We start from the raw sequence: 14,957 nt of genomic DNA, 5'->3' as shown, positions 1-14,957 counted from the left end.
TAGACTAGCGTCATCTGTGTAAAATTACTAAGATGTCTACCCGGTCCTATGTGCAGACGGCGCCCTTGATTTCCGCCACGTTTACAGCTATTTCTCTTCTATTTATCTTCGATGTGGATACTGGCATATTGCTGTTGACGATATGGACAGAGAAAAAAATAACGCGTTCATAACGCCCGATTGCCTATAACAATTTAAGGCGATGCCCTTTGTGTGATGCAATATTCCGGCCACCTTTGAGCGTATAGGGGCACCTTGCTGTGAGTTTTTAAATGCTCCATATGTCTCTGCTACTTCGACAACGTCATCATCTCGCAAACGTTGGACACTCATATTGAGCGTCCAAAACTATAGTTCTTTTTTTTTCGAAAGGGGAAGCTCAACTTACCCCGTGAAAATGTTGTTTTGGACTCCATCAATTTACTGGCCTGGGGAATCTCGTCGGCGCTTACGGTGTACATCCTTATTACGAAAAAACTCGCGGTGTCCGACATTTTCCGCTTCCGAAGACAACCACAGACTTTCAAAGTTTTCTAGGGCTAGGATTGCAATTTCGTCGTTTTTCCGGCAATATCTAGACCCCTCACTTGTGAACAAAGGCGTACAGTTCTCATTAAGTACTTGAGAAGCCGCCGCGTTCTCTCGTCTCACAACTCTTCTCACCTCACCACCCATATTTGCCCACTTCGACCCTGATGCCCCGAAAAATTACGCGTAGTTGCTAGCGGCCATGCCGTAGGTGACGTTCTACTCCAGCGTCAGCAGCACCAGGATCCCGTTATTGCTTATGCAAGCCGCCTCCTATGACCATCGGAGCGCAACCATTTGATTACGGAAGGGGAGTGCGTTGCTTTTGTCTTGGCTGTTTCGAAGTTTCGCCCCTACCTCTGCGGTCGTCCTTTCTGTGTAGTTACTGACCATCAAGCTCTCTGCTGGCTCCCATTCCTAAGGGATCCTACAAGCCGGCTTGGTCGACGCACTTTGAGGATCAAAGCATTTTCATATTCTGTGGTTTACAAGTCTGGCCGCCTATACTGAAACGCTGTCAGCTTGTCGCGTTACCTTGGTGACGAGTCTGACGCCTCAAATACCGACAGTGCTGTTAGCGTTTTCTCAATTTCACAATTCCTTGATATCGCCGAACAGCAACGTTTTCATGCCCACAAAAAAGCAGTGATCGACTGTTTGAACGTTCTCTGGCCGACGCTACTGCACATCTCTTCGTGCTTCGCGATGGTACTCAGTACCGTCGTAATCTCCATCCGGACGGCTCTTAGTTCTACTTTTGATACCTAAACACCTCCGCTCTACCGCTCTGGCAGAGCTTCACGACGCTGCAGCGACGGGACGCGTCGGCGTATCTCGAACGTACGATCGAGTACGCCTCCGTTGTTTTGTCCAGGCCTCCCCCGTTCTGTACGACGTTCTTTCACCGCTTGCGACGTATGCCAACGACGCAAAAGCAATTCCAGCTCCACACTGGTCACCTGTAGCCATTCCATATAACCGCCGAGTCCTTCGGTCGTGTCGGCTTATATTTTCTCGGGCCCTATACGGAATCTATACATCAGGGAACAAGTGGGTGGCGGTGACTGCGGACTTGTCGACCCCATGTTGAGCACTTCCTGCTGTACGATATCGTTTGATGCGTGGTGCTTTGGCCCAGATGATCACATTCGCGGGCGGTGTGTTTCTCTCCGAAGCCGCTGATGACGCCATGCGTGTCTGCTCTATACAACATGAACTTATCAATCGCCTCCCTGAGTACTTCAATTGAGCCTTTACAGTCATGCTATCGAAATACATTTTAGCCGACCACCGTGATTGGGTCGTTGTTCCTCCTTACATTACTTTCGCTACAACTGTTTCCATGTCGAAACTGCTGGCCCCGTTCTACCTTTTACAACGACCAGAACCGACGTAGTGATTGGTACAGTGCTCCCGGCCACCACTGCTTCAGCTAGCGATTATGCCCCTTGCGTACATTGCTAGACGGAAATGCGCAAGGGGCAAGCAAGGTGTGCGCGACGTGTGTGTTGTGTATGTACACACACACACACACACACGTATATATATATATATATATATATATATATATATATATATATATATATATATATATATATATATATATATATACATGAATATGTCTATATATCCGCACACACACACACGTCTTCTTAGTGGATAGGAATTTTTGAAAACTGCCATATCGCCGCATTGATCTCGATTACTCGAAGAAGCAACATTGCTTACACTGAAAATGATAATACGTCACTTCTGACACAATTTTAGTATTGTACTGTTTAATAATTATACAAAACAATGCACAAAATAATTGAAATCAGTGGCTCTGCGAGGCGCACTCCTTTGGAACCACTTTCGAACGTGCTATTTCTGAGATAAGCGCTGTAAAACTTGTGACAGCATTGCAGGCATGTTATAGTTATATTTTTAATGAAATACCAAATACAATTTTCTGCATTGAAGTTCTTAAATTACTTGAACACTAATGCATTTTGTCGCCCGCTTTGGAAATGCATATCGTGAATTTGGGGCTATAGTCGGAATTTCTTCAATATAACAAATAGTTTATTCATTGATCGGCATTCTTTTTCATTGTATACGTACCACTCCTTTCTGTAGCGCCTAAGGGCCTTGAAAGCATTTAAAATAAATAAATAAATAAATAAACAAATAAATAAATATGAATGAGATTTTCGATGTATCCTACAAATTGTAAATTGCCATATGTGCAATGACGTATTCAGTTTACATGTGAAGCAATCTCACTTGACTATTATAAATGCAGTACACGAAGCGAGTGATTTTTAAAAAGTGTCGGAACAATTACAAGCACATCGAAGATATGAACACTTATCTGATGCACAATAATCATTTTATGCCGAACCAAGCATGATTCGCATTTCAGAAAATTCTACTGAAGCCGAGTTTGCTTAATTTATTACCTTTCTTTTCTAGTACTACTGAGAATTAGCTTTATACTTAATTGTCCGAAAAAAAATACAAGCAAGACAACTTGAATATTAAGAAAAGTTTTTGTCTGGGCTGGTTGGAAGATCAATAGCAGTTTCTCTAGCTGTAAGCGTGTTTCTTGTAAGTCACGTCTCACTCAGGAACTGGTTTATTATTACTTGCTGTATTCTGATACTGTTTTGATGTTTGTCGTGCCAGGCAACTACTGATTGCTCATGAACCGAATTTTAGCTTTGTGACTACTCTTATATTCATAAATACGTTTCTAGCATGCGAAGTATGTATCTCTTACACAATTCTGAACTTCATTACGTGGGGGCAAGAATTTTTCCTTTCTATGCCTCGCTGTTTGGACCTAAAATTTTGTAGATGTTGTACGCACATTTTTAAGCATATAATTGTTTTGTAGGTGTTTGCACCATCCGAGTGATGAGAACAAAGCTTTATCGCAATAAATGGTACCGTTACGTAGACAATGCAGATATTGTTGGGTGTCCTTGAAGAAGGCAGGGTACGTGGAGTTCAGTAATGCATTTTGTGCCAAAATAGGCAAGCAATGCTAAGAAATTATAAAGCGGTCAACTTGGGCTGAGACAAAGTGTGTGCTCACCTCTTGGCATTGGGGCTTGGTGCGAGTGCGTTCTGATGATTCTGTCAGTGCTGCTTATATAGGACCCACTGACAATCTATAATTGGAAATTTGTGAACTTATCGATGCATCTTAACATACAAATGCGAAGTATCATACCGGATACAGTAATTCATGTAGTACCTTGCATCTGTATCTCAAACACTTGCTGCCCGAGTAATTTCTATCACGATACAATTGCAAGTTATCTTTTCCTTACCCTGCTCGCCGCGCTCTCCACATTCCGCGCCTGCACTAGAAAGTCTGGCAGTGTTAGAGAAGGATGATAGTGGCTTTTCAAGCTGGCACCCACGCCACTGCAATTAAAAAATCAAAGAGGAATTGACTTACATGTATATCGACCTATACTACGGCTTCAGATTTTCTGGTTAACACCTGTGTTGTGTACAAGAATTACGCAGAGAATTAACAATCGCCTATCAAGGATCACCAATTAGCAACACAGACCGTTCAACATGCATTTTAAATAGCAATTCGAATAGCCTTGTGGAAGCGTTCCACTAAAACCCTACATTGACAATCATCAGTTTTGGTTTCTGCGCAGTTGCTTAAACCAGGCAACAAAACACTATACACGCGTTTGATTCGATTAGCAAAAAACATTCGAAATAAATTCATGAGCATCATTTCAAGGGCGATATTCGTGTCGGTGCTCGTAATCTCTATTGCTGAAAAGAGTTTCTTGGTTTTCAGATAAAGGATTTTTGTAACTCGGAGGACAAAAGCCATAGACACAACAAGTTTGCACCTAACATGCACAACAAGATCTGCAATGGCAGGTCCACCTGGGACGTCATCAAGCAGAACGAAGACTTCATGGGGTACGTGTGCTTCCGTCACGATGAGCAAGTCATTGACGTAGTAACGTTGAAAGCTGGGCCAGTTGGAAAACATGTATTTTTGGGTCAGCGCGAGAAACCATGGCAGCGCAAAAAGAAAACAAACAGCGGTCGGCGTGTGTCCTTGTTTTTGCTCTGATTCAAAGAACAAATTAGTGACAAACCTAGCTTTGGCACAATGATCTTTGTGGCCTGGTGGTGTCGCAGTGTTTATAACCATAAATTTGTACACATATAAGTTTATTACAGCAAGCTCAATTTTTATTAATTATAGAAATACACAGAAGGGTCCTAGCTATCATTCATGAAGCTTTACTAAATGGCACATTCGCGTGTGCAATAAAGAACAGATGTACGATGCTTGTAGTCAAGTTAAGTACCCACAGTAGCTTCTACGTCCTGAACAGCTATTTGAAGTAATTAATGTACTTTTTGATATTTATAACTGTTAAAATGATGACCAAAATCAGATCAAGGTAAAAGCGGGAGCCAACGTTTCCACAAGTGGACTTGCCTTTTTTCACGGCGACACATGCTTTCCTCGCCACAGTATACATAGGTAGGGTTCTTGTGAAGGGGAGAAGGGTAGCGCGGGTGGGTGCCGCAACGAGCGAAGGTGTGTTAACTAACTATGGAGGTGTAGAATTGAGAGTAAAGGAGAGTTCTCCACAAGGTCGGTGACACGGCCGTCTGGCAGCCGGCGGGTCAACGGCGTGCACAGCCTCCTTCTATCACCGGCTTCGCTGGTGGTCGTGGGCTATGGTGTCTCTGAAAGATATAACATAAGCAGTGGAAGAAACCCGCGCTCATGAAAAAGAAAGTACATAGCAAATAACTAAAATAAAATAAAGAAATAAAAAGCTAGTAAAAGCAAAGGAAAGTGTTCTTGCCTATTGCTTAACATTTAGCATGGCGAATAAATTCTAAAGCTCCCTTCGAAACGTGTATGCGTGCTGGTTGCAATGTCCTGAACCTACGAATAAGGTATTATGAATACGATGAGTCTCTGTATTTTCTTCCTCGTTCACAACGGAAATTTGTCCGTAAGTTTGAAAGTTTATGTTCATCAAAGTTATGACCTGGTTGGTTGAAATGTTTGGCGACGGCTCTAGGAAGCTCTTTAGCTGTGTCTGGGCGATGTCCGTTTAATCTGACGTTCATTGATTGTCCCGTTTTACCGATATATTGTTTATTTGGGAAGGAACATTCAAGTATGTAAACCACATCCGATCTTGTAAGAGTAAAGGTGGATTTTACTTCGTGGGTTTCACTATTTGCGGTGCTTTTAACTTCTATGTAACATTGAAGGTACCTACAAGTTTTGCACATGGGGTTATAATATGCTTTCTATAGGGGGGAATGATGTTTGCTGACATTTGCGTGCAGTAACATGTGCTTAAAGTCTTTATGGCGGCGATAGGTAACCCTATAGGTTACCGGGGAACGCTTTTCTGCAACGCTCGTTGCTTTATAGTATTGGTGGCGTTTTCTTAGGATGTTGTTCTTCTTTGGGAGAGCATTAGAATATTTTGTTATCAACGTTGCCGGTTGGTCAGATTTTGGTGTAGGCTGTTTCTAGGCTAATTCCGACTACCTCTCCAATCTTGACGCAACATCAGAAGCTCCATCGAGAGCAACTTGTGGATAGTTTCTTTCTGCTAGCTTTTTTTAAGGTCATTTAGGTGGTGGATATAATCGCTATCTTTGCTGCAAATTCTTCTTATTCGTTTCACTTGCTCGACAAAAATTTCTTCCTTGTAGTATCGGGGATGATGGCTGTTGTAGTCTAAATATTAGTGGCTATCTGTACGCTTCCGGGAAAATGTCTTTCTCAGCTTTCCGTTTTCTAAGTAGACCGTCGCGTGGAGGAAGTTGATTTGACTATGAGAGTGGGCGCGCAGTAAATTCAATACTTACGTTAAAGCGATTGAAATGGCTAATTAGGTCAGTTAACGCTCTTGTGCCTTGTTTCTATATTATAAATATATCGTCAGTGTAACAAAAATAGGTTTGCCGTTTTAAAAGGCAGGATTTCAGCAGGTCTGTTTCAAGCTGCCCCATGAAAATGTTCGCATACGCAGGAGCGAATGGTGTTCCCATGTTAGTGCCGAAAGTTCGCAGGTAGTGAATAGAATGTAATTTGAAATAGTTGAACGTGAGAACTAACCTAAGGAGCGACAAGTAAACTTCAGGAGCGTGCGCTTGGGGATTGATTGCGAGGGGTTTCGATGCGGCTTCAATTCTTTCCCTCGTGGGTATGTTAGTGTAAAGGGCAGAAACATCCAAAGTGACTAGAATAGCGTGGTTTCGGTTCGTGTTGATGTCGTCGATAATTCGAAGGAAGTGCGGCGTGTCTTGAAAAAAAGACAGCAGGGTGGTGGGGATGTTTGACAGAGGTTGATTTAAGACTTTACATTGTCTCTCGGTAGGAGCATTTTTATTAGACAATAGGCCGACCTGGTATTCCTGCCGTAATTCTTTCTTCGGCGGGAACATTATCTATTTCAGGAAGAAGCTAAAAGCGGCCTGCTCCCTTGTTCTCCTGCGTCATGAAGCAATATACAGGGGTCGAATCTCATACCGACTCGGAAGGGAACCAATTCACTTCGCCTCATCTGATTGGTTAAATAAACTATGGGGTTTTATATGGCAAAACCACTTTCTGATTATGAGGCATGCCGTAGTGGAGGACTCCGGAAATTTCGACCACCTGGGATTCTTTAACGTGCACCTAAATCTAAGTACACAGGTGTTTTCGCATTTCGCCACCATCAGAATGCGGCCGCCGTGGCTGGGATTCGATCCCGCAAACTCTTGCTCAGCAGCCCAACACCATAATCACTGAGCAAACACGGCGGGTTCATCTGATTGGGCAAAATTTTTCTCGCGTCAATGGCCGTCCGAGATAGCGAGGTGGCACCGCAGATTTTGCTCACTTCACGCATCTGTCAATCATTTCCAAATCGAAACCGAATTTGACTGGGAGCGGAAACGGTGAAGGGGTAGTCTGCTTTAGGTTCCGTTGCTGTGTCTTGGCTGTTGGCTTGCGACCCAGACCGCGCATACCGGTCGCACTACCCGGAGACACGCGGGCGTCGTGCGCGCGTGCGTTGGTTGCTTCGGAGGCTATTACTTGCCTTTGTCATCTGCTTGGCGTTTCTCTTTCGCTGTTGAACACGGCTGGAATGCGATACGCGTTCCAAGAAGTGATGGATAATGAGTTGCACCACCCCTGCTGGCTTTTTAGGTAGACCTTTTGCAAACTACAATATCAATTGGAGGAGACTCGGGTGCAAGCGTACGAGTGCTCATTCCACGCAGAAGAAGCAATCTTGCACTGCGGTTCATCACCACCGGCCTGCAGCTCCCAGCGGTCGGTTGGAGGCGAAGCATTCATCTGAATGGCCTACATGTCTGCTGCTGACACTGTCCACGAAGTTGCTATCGCAATTACTCTCTTGATCGGTAGACGGGCTGGGTCGGCGCTCCCTACATTTCAAAGGCAATGCCAAGGAGATATTTGCACGATGAGATCAAATTCCCAGTTCGATCGCCAGCATGAATAGCTCGCGAATCGCTGTTCAACAATCAGAAGGGTTCAACCTAGGCTGGTCCAGCGCTTTCATCGTTAGGCTGATAAAAATATACAGTGAGGGCGGGAAGATATTGTGGATATCTCTTTTTTTAGCTGCCCTTTTATCTCTACTTCGGGAGTGCCGCACTTTGTTCCTCAATTTGACGACATATCGCGCCGTCATATCGCGCCGTCATATCGCGACGGCATTGATGCCTTCAGGTAGCATATGTGGGTTTATTGACCAGTTGCCTTCACCCAAAAAGATCACGTTCTCGTGATGCCTGCGGCAACAAGGATGTTCCACGTCCGCCGCCAAGGTCTGTGAGTGGTGGCGCTGGCTAACACTCCCAGGGTTCTACTAGGACACATAAATACCCAAGAAAGTGGATGGGAAAACGGCGCCGCGGTAGCTCAATTGGTAGAGCATCGCACGCGAAATGCGAAGGTTGTGGGTTCGGTTCGCACCTGCGGCAAGTTGTTTTTTCATCCACTTTAATTACCTTTAACTTATCGTTTCTTTATTTCATTTATTAAGCACAACTAATTTCCCCTATGTTGTCCTTGGTGTCAGTGTTTGTTGGCTTCTTATTCTATGACTAATAAAAATCGAGCCCCTCGGTCAACCCCCTTTCTTCTCGTTTATTACATAACGAGGGTCTCGACTCCGGCAGCATTGATGCCTTCAGGTAGCATATGTGGGTTTTATGGACCAGTTGCCTTCACCCAAAAAGATCACGGTCTCGTGACGCCTGCGGCAATAAGGACGTTCCACGTCCGCCGCCAAGGTCTGTAGGTGGTGGCGCTGGATAACACTCCCAGGGTTCTACTAGGTTTATAAATACCCAAGAAAGTGGATGGGGAAACGGCGCCGTGGTAGCTCAATTGGTAGAGCATCGCACGCGAAATGCGAAGGTTGTGGGCTCGGTTCGCACCTGCGGCAAGTTGTTTTTTCATCCACTTTAATTACCTTTAACTTATCGTTTCTTTATTTCATTTATTAAGCACAACTAATTTCCCCTATGTTGTCCTTGGTGTCAGTGTTTGTTGGCTTCTTATTATATGACTAATAAAAATCGAGCCCCTCGGTCAACCCCCTTTCTTCTCGTTTATTACATAACGAGGGTCTCGACTCCGGCAGCATTGATGCCTTCAGGTAGCATATGTGGGTTTTATGGACCAGTTGCCTTCACCCAAAAAGATCCCGGTCTCGTGACGCCTGCGGCAATAAGGACGTTCCACGTCCGCCGCCAAGGTCTGTAGGTGGTGGCGCTGGATAACACTCCCAGGGTTCTACTAGGACACATAAATACCCAAGAAAGTGGATGGGGAAACGGCGCCGTGGTAGCTCAATTGGTAGAGCATCGCACGCGAAATGCGAAGGTGGTGGGTTCGGTTCCCACCTGCGGCAAGTTGTTTTTTCATCCACTTTAATTACCGTTAACTTATCGTTTCTTTATTTCATTTATTAAGCACAAGTAATTTCCCCTATGTTGTCCTTGGTGTCATTGTTTGTTGGCTTCTTATGATATGACTCTCTCTATATATATATTGTTAGGTGCTTCATATTGAGATGATAAAGTTGGGCGTAGTGACTAGAGAAGGAAAAAGAAAGACAGCGGGCAAGATGAGTGCCTGCGAAGCGTAAATATGTTTCCATAAAAGTCGTGTTAAGCATAGGAATACTATGTGTCACTGCATTTTTGGTGGCAAGGTGGCAGTGGTGGTTACGGACACGATCTCAGCACGCTAACATTGAGAAACAGTCTATTGATGCCCTATGCACAGCTCCTAGCCGTCCCCTTGTACGACGGCACTCTTCGGTGCGAGGCCTATCTCATACAACTGGCCACCCTCCTGACAGCTAACGTCGGAGAAAATGCCAGAAAAGTCCAAGCAGTAGCGCTTTTATGCAGCCTGCCATCCGGTTATCACACATACTTGAGGTCATTGACGAAAATCCCTGCCGATTTGTATGGCTAAAACTCGCTGACACAGCTTCGCTACACTTGTCTGGAAGGCCGGTACGTGAACCCAGGCAAGTCATTCCAGGAGTTGGCTGACGACGTTGAAGGCCTCCACTTGAACGCGCCACCAGGCACTACATTTAGCACGGTGAACCTTTCCTTAACTGAGACTTTCATCGACGCTATACAAGATCCAGACTTTCACCATTGGGAGCGTATCGGTAAACTACAACACCTCCGGGCAGCAGTTACTTGGCCTTGGAGAGACAATTCATTGGTGAAACACTCGCAACGCGTCCCTTCTGTTTCAGCGAGGACTACGACTACCGAAAAACCTTAAGTCAGCATTCGGAACAGCCAGTTGTACTCAAAGAAACCCTTGAGGCACGCTTCCACCAGAGACACCACCAACGTTTATTTGTAGATCCTGAGGTCGCTCTTTTTGAACAGTATCGGTGTCACAACAAACCAAGAAGTGATTTCTCCGAGGTAGCAAAGATGTTCTGGTATCTTTTGTAATTGCTGCCGAAGACATGGATTCATTGGGTTGCCTGCAGTTACGCTCTCATTGCCACAGCCGCTTCTAGTTTTTTTTTCGGCTGCGGCTACTGGACACCATGTTCTCACTGATATGCAAGTTCAGGACGACAGCTCAGACGTTGGTTGACAGAGACGCCGCCGTCAGTGTGTGGTATTCCACATAAGCATCACGCGTGAACAAGCCGCAGGAATAAACCTGAATGTGAGCGCCATCGAACAGACGCTTCCCGTAGAATTCACCTTTGCATAGAGTACCATTTGGCGACTTGTCCTCGGCTGCGGGTAGGGTAGATAAACAGTGTGTAATGAAGAAAGGAAGAGAATCACATCCCGATCATCATCAAGAGCGGAGGGCACGAGATCGGTGCTCGAACACCACCATCTTGTTCTCCCGACGTACTCTTCCGAGGTAACGCCTGTTTGTTGGACTCGTCCAATAAACCTCCTTATATTTCGTGGATCGGGCTGGGTACGCACATCGCCCACACCCTGGAACTCCGATCCCGCACGCTGCGCTCGACCATGCAAGCTGACGCTACCCAACCGCCGCCATCTCTCCAGGCCGCCGTTTGCCCTGGTCCGGTTCGCCAGCGAGACTCCCGGTATTTTAGGGTACGGACGACGAGGACGTCGAGGACTGGCTGTCGGCCTACGAAAACGTTAGTGGATCCAACAAGTGGGATGACGCTGCTAAGTTGAGTACCGCAAACATTTACCTGGCTGGCATGGCGAAGCTGTGGTACACGAACCACGAATCATAATTTGAGAACTGGTGCGCTTTTAAGGAGGCAATACCTGCCATTTTCGGTCGCCCTGCCGCGCGGAAGTTCCGCACCGAGCAACGGCTGCGCACACAGGCACAGGAACCAAATGAAACTTTTACCGGCTATATTGAGGACATAATCGATCTCTGCAGGCGTGCCGATGCCTCAATGCGCAAAAGTGCCAAAATACAGCATGTTATGAAGGGTGTCGACGACTATGTATTTCAAATGCTTCTTGCGTAGTCTCCTGGCACTGTGTCTGAAGTGGTAACTCGGTGCCACAGCTATCACGAATTGAGAAGGCAGCGGGCTCTCACCCGACGTTCATCTCACACGTACAATCAACGAGTCGCTGCACTGGACGTCTTGCCTGACCAGTCATACCTTCTCGCACAAATGAAAGAACTTGTGTGTGAGGAGGTGGCCCGTCAGTTGTCTCTCCTGCCGTTTGCTCAGCGTCAGGAGCTCCCGCAGCAGCAGCTGCAGCGACCAATCCCGTTGGTTCCCGTGCTTGGACACGTCATCCAAGAACAGATTTCCGAGGCCATGCCGGTGCCCATTCAGCAGCAATCGGTCGCCGTGCCTCTTAGTTACGCTGAGGTAGTAAAGCGGCAGCAGATTCAACAGCCCTCACCGTCCCATGGTGTGCCGTATGCTGAAGCTCCAATTCAGCCGTCCGTGACATGGGATGCTCATATCACTGCAAATCCCTGGTGAACGCACGACAACGGGCCGATCTGTTTCGCATGCGGTGGCCCTATTCATACCGCCCGATTCTGTCGCCGTCACGCCCCAGGATACTCAGACGCCCGCTCACCGAACTACATAAATCGTCCCCGCTCTCGTTATTAAAATTCTTGTCCCCAAGCAAGCACGTCTTCACGTGACTATCCGCAACCCACGTCTCGTTGCTCACCTTCACCCCGTCGCTGCTCCTTGTCGCCCATGCGTCCTCGACCAGCCCCTGAAAATGAGGGAAACTAGCCCCCGCTGTTCATGAGACAAGAACTGCGCTGTCGAAATACTCAAGTCCTCGAACTTTGCCGTCGAATATTGTCGAAGCTCTTGTAGAAGGCACCCCTGCTTATGCTCTCGTCGACACCGGTGCTGCCGTTTCTGTTACAGACGTCACACTTTGCCGCAAGCTTCGCAAGGTGACCACAACTCTTGAGATGATGCTCTTAGCACAGCGAATGGAGACCCTGTTCGGCCTGTAGCTACCTGCACTGCTCGACTTGTTATCGCTTAAGAGCACTACATTGTTGAGTTTATCGTCCTCTCAACTTGCTTGCAACACATCATACTTGGCTCGTACTTTCTATCGTATAATCGTGCCATTGTTGATTGTGCCAAATTTGAACTTGAGCTCTTCCCGTTGTGTGACCAGTCCTACAAACCCACTCATGGAGAGTCCACCTTGTGGACTGTCCATTTCGGCTGCAACTGGTGGGCTCATTGAATGGAGCTGCGCGAGCGAGGAGGAGATGAGCAGCCCCAGCCAATCAGCGGCGGTTGAAATCTAGAGTCCACTAGGTGGATTCTTACAGAAAACTCCGCCTGGATACCCGTTCTGTTCGCGCGCGACATTACCGGTGAGATCTTGTTCGAATCATCTGAGCGTTGTGTGCCGCTCAGCTACACTTGTCGCCACGGAGTCTCCTCGCTTGTATGGACTGTCAAACACATGTTTTTGTTCTAAACACTACCACCAATCTAGTCAACCTCGTCGCGGCGAACGAACCGGTGGCGCATCTGAAGTTTTTTTTTTCGTGTATTCACCTGAATGACGCCAACTACTAAGGCGAAGCCTGTCGCTTTGCGTACTAATGTCCTCCCATGGAAGCTACTCGGCTTTGGCGCGAAGCTTTCGAACACTGTCTTGGAATCAGTAAAAGAATTGGTCATCACTACCACTGCTGCATTGCACCCTGAGCAGAACGTGGCTGTCCGCGGTTGTTGAGCACCATATTGACACGGAACGACATGAGCCTGTCCGCCATCAGCCGAGCTTTGTACCACATTCCGAGCACCATATTATAAAAGAACGCTTGAACGACATGTTCAAGCTCTCGTTAATACGTAACGAGGTTCTCAAATCCGGCAACATTGATGCCTTCAGGTAGCAAATGTGGGTTTATTGACCAGTTGCCTTTACCCAATAAGATGACGTCCTCGTGACGCCTGCGGCAAAAAGGACGTTCCACATCCGAAGCCAAGGTCTGTGAGTGGTGGCGCTGGCTAACACGCCCAGGGTTCTATTAGGAAACATAAATACCCCAAAATGTGGATGGGTAAACGGCGCCGCGGTAGCTTAATTGGTAGAGCATCACGTGCGAGATGTGAAGGTTGTGGGTTCGGTTCCCCCCACCGGCAAGTTGTTTTTTCAGCCACTTCAATTTCCACCTATTAGCGTTTCTTTATTTCATTTATTAAGCACAAGTAATTTCCCCTATGTTGTCCTTGGTGTAAGTGTTTGTTCGCTTCTTATGATATGTTCAAGCAGGGTACTCTATCCCTGAGCTGGGATCATCTTGTTTGTTTAGATTATAGAGTGCTGAACACCGTTGCGTGAGTGAACATCTACCCTTGATGCGTCTCGATGATCCCCGCGTCCAAAGGAGGCATGCAATTTTACAACCTTAGGCCTGCTTTCAGGCTACTGGCATGTGCCAACATGGCATGTACCAGATGCTCGGAACGCAGGACGTGATGTTTTTGCGCTGGACTGAATGTTAAATTAAATTGGCTTTTACGACTGGTGCGAGAGCGCTTGGCATGTTGGGCAAATAACAAAGCTCAGGTGATAACAGTATAAAAAGAGTCGGTGCAGTAGTATGGCTTCCGCAGCTTGTTTTATATTGAAGATAAGTTTGCTACTTTTGTGCACACCCCAATAAATGCTGCAATACTGTCGCAGCCAGAAAACAAGGGCAAACACGTAAAAAACGCACGGGAAAAAGTAATCAGCCACAGGCTCATGCCGACATATAAATTGAGCACCACTCTCCAGGCACTGTTTAGCAAACCTAAATGGTTAAGTGCGTGCACAGACGGAGACAGAGTGAGGAACAAAGCTGCTCGGCGCTAATTAGCGCTGTGTCCTGTTCTTCCTTGCTCTGTCCCCATCTGTGTGCGCTTGTAACCCTTTAAGGTGCTTTACGAAATAGTGCACCAAAGCATCCTTGCTTACGAATAGTTTAATCAAAACTGTAATTTTGGATGCAAGGGCCATATGTTTTATTTGCTGGCTCTAGGCTAATGCATGCTCGGTCGCTTAATGCGATGCAAAAAGAAAGTACGTATCCGATCGGTGTTCGTATGACACAAACGGAGGCTCATTAATACGAGCGCTTACAACATGCGTTATCCTGAGAGTTGAAACATATGCTTGGCTGCACAAACTATCTTAAATGAATTCTTTGATTCCGGCTTCCCCTATTGTAAAACCGACTCTTGTATAATTATGATATGAAGATTACTGCCACATATTTTGAGCACTTAAAGCGGTCTAATGTTGTGATTGACCGTTGCTACTCCAGCTCCAAATTTAGAGTTATTGCTTTATTAGAATGTGTCTTCCATGATATGCTAGTTTATTGTCAAGGTTCGCTTTTCTTCATCCACTGC

The 14,957-nt window shown here is 46.2% G+C and overlaps 1 protein-coding gene across 1 annotated transcript in view; it reads left to right on the top strand.

The window, feature by feature from the left end:
- Nucleotides 1-4,399: 4,399 nt before the first annotated feature.
- The window catches only part of LOC129383926 (calcium-activated chloride channel regulator 1-like), a 67,249-nt gene continuing 56,691 nt past the window's right edge, over nucleotides 4,400-14,957 (top strand). The window contains exon 1 of the mRNA XM_055068954.2: nucleotides 4,400-4,467. Coding sequence (XP_054924929.2) covers nucleotides 4,400-4,467 — 68 coding nt within the window. The remainder of the gene's footprint in view (nucleotides 4,468-14,957) is intronic.

This window comes from Dermacentor andersoni, chromosome 9 (assembly GCF_023375885.2).
Source record: "Dermacentor andersoni chromosome 9, qqDerAnde1_hic_scaffold, whole genome shotgun sequence".
NCBI lineage: Eukaryota > Metazoa > Arthropoda > Arachnida > Ixodida > Ixodidae > Dermacentor > Dermacentor andersoni.
The sequence above is the reverse complement of the archived record's forward strand: the minus strand, read 5'-3'. Positions and strand labels throughout refer to the sequence as shown.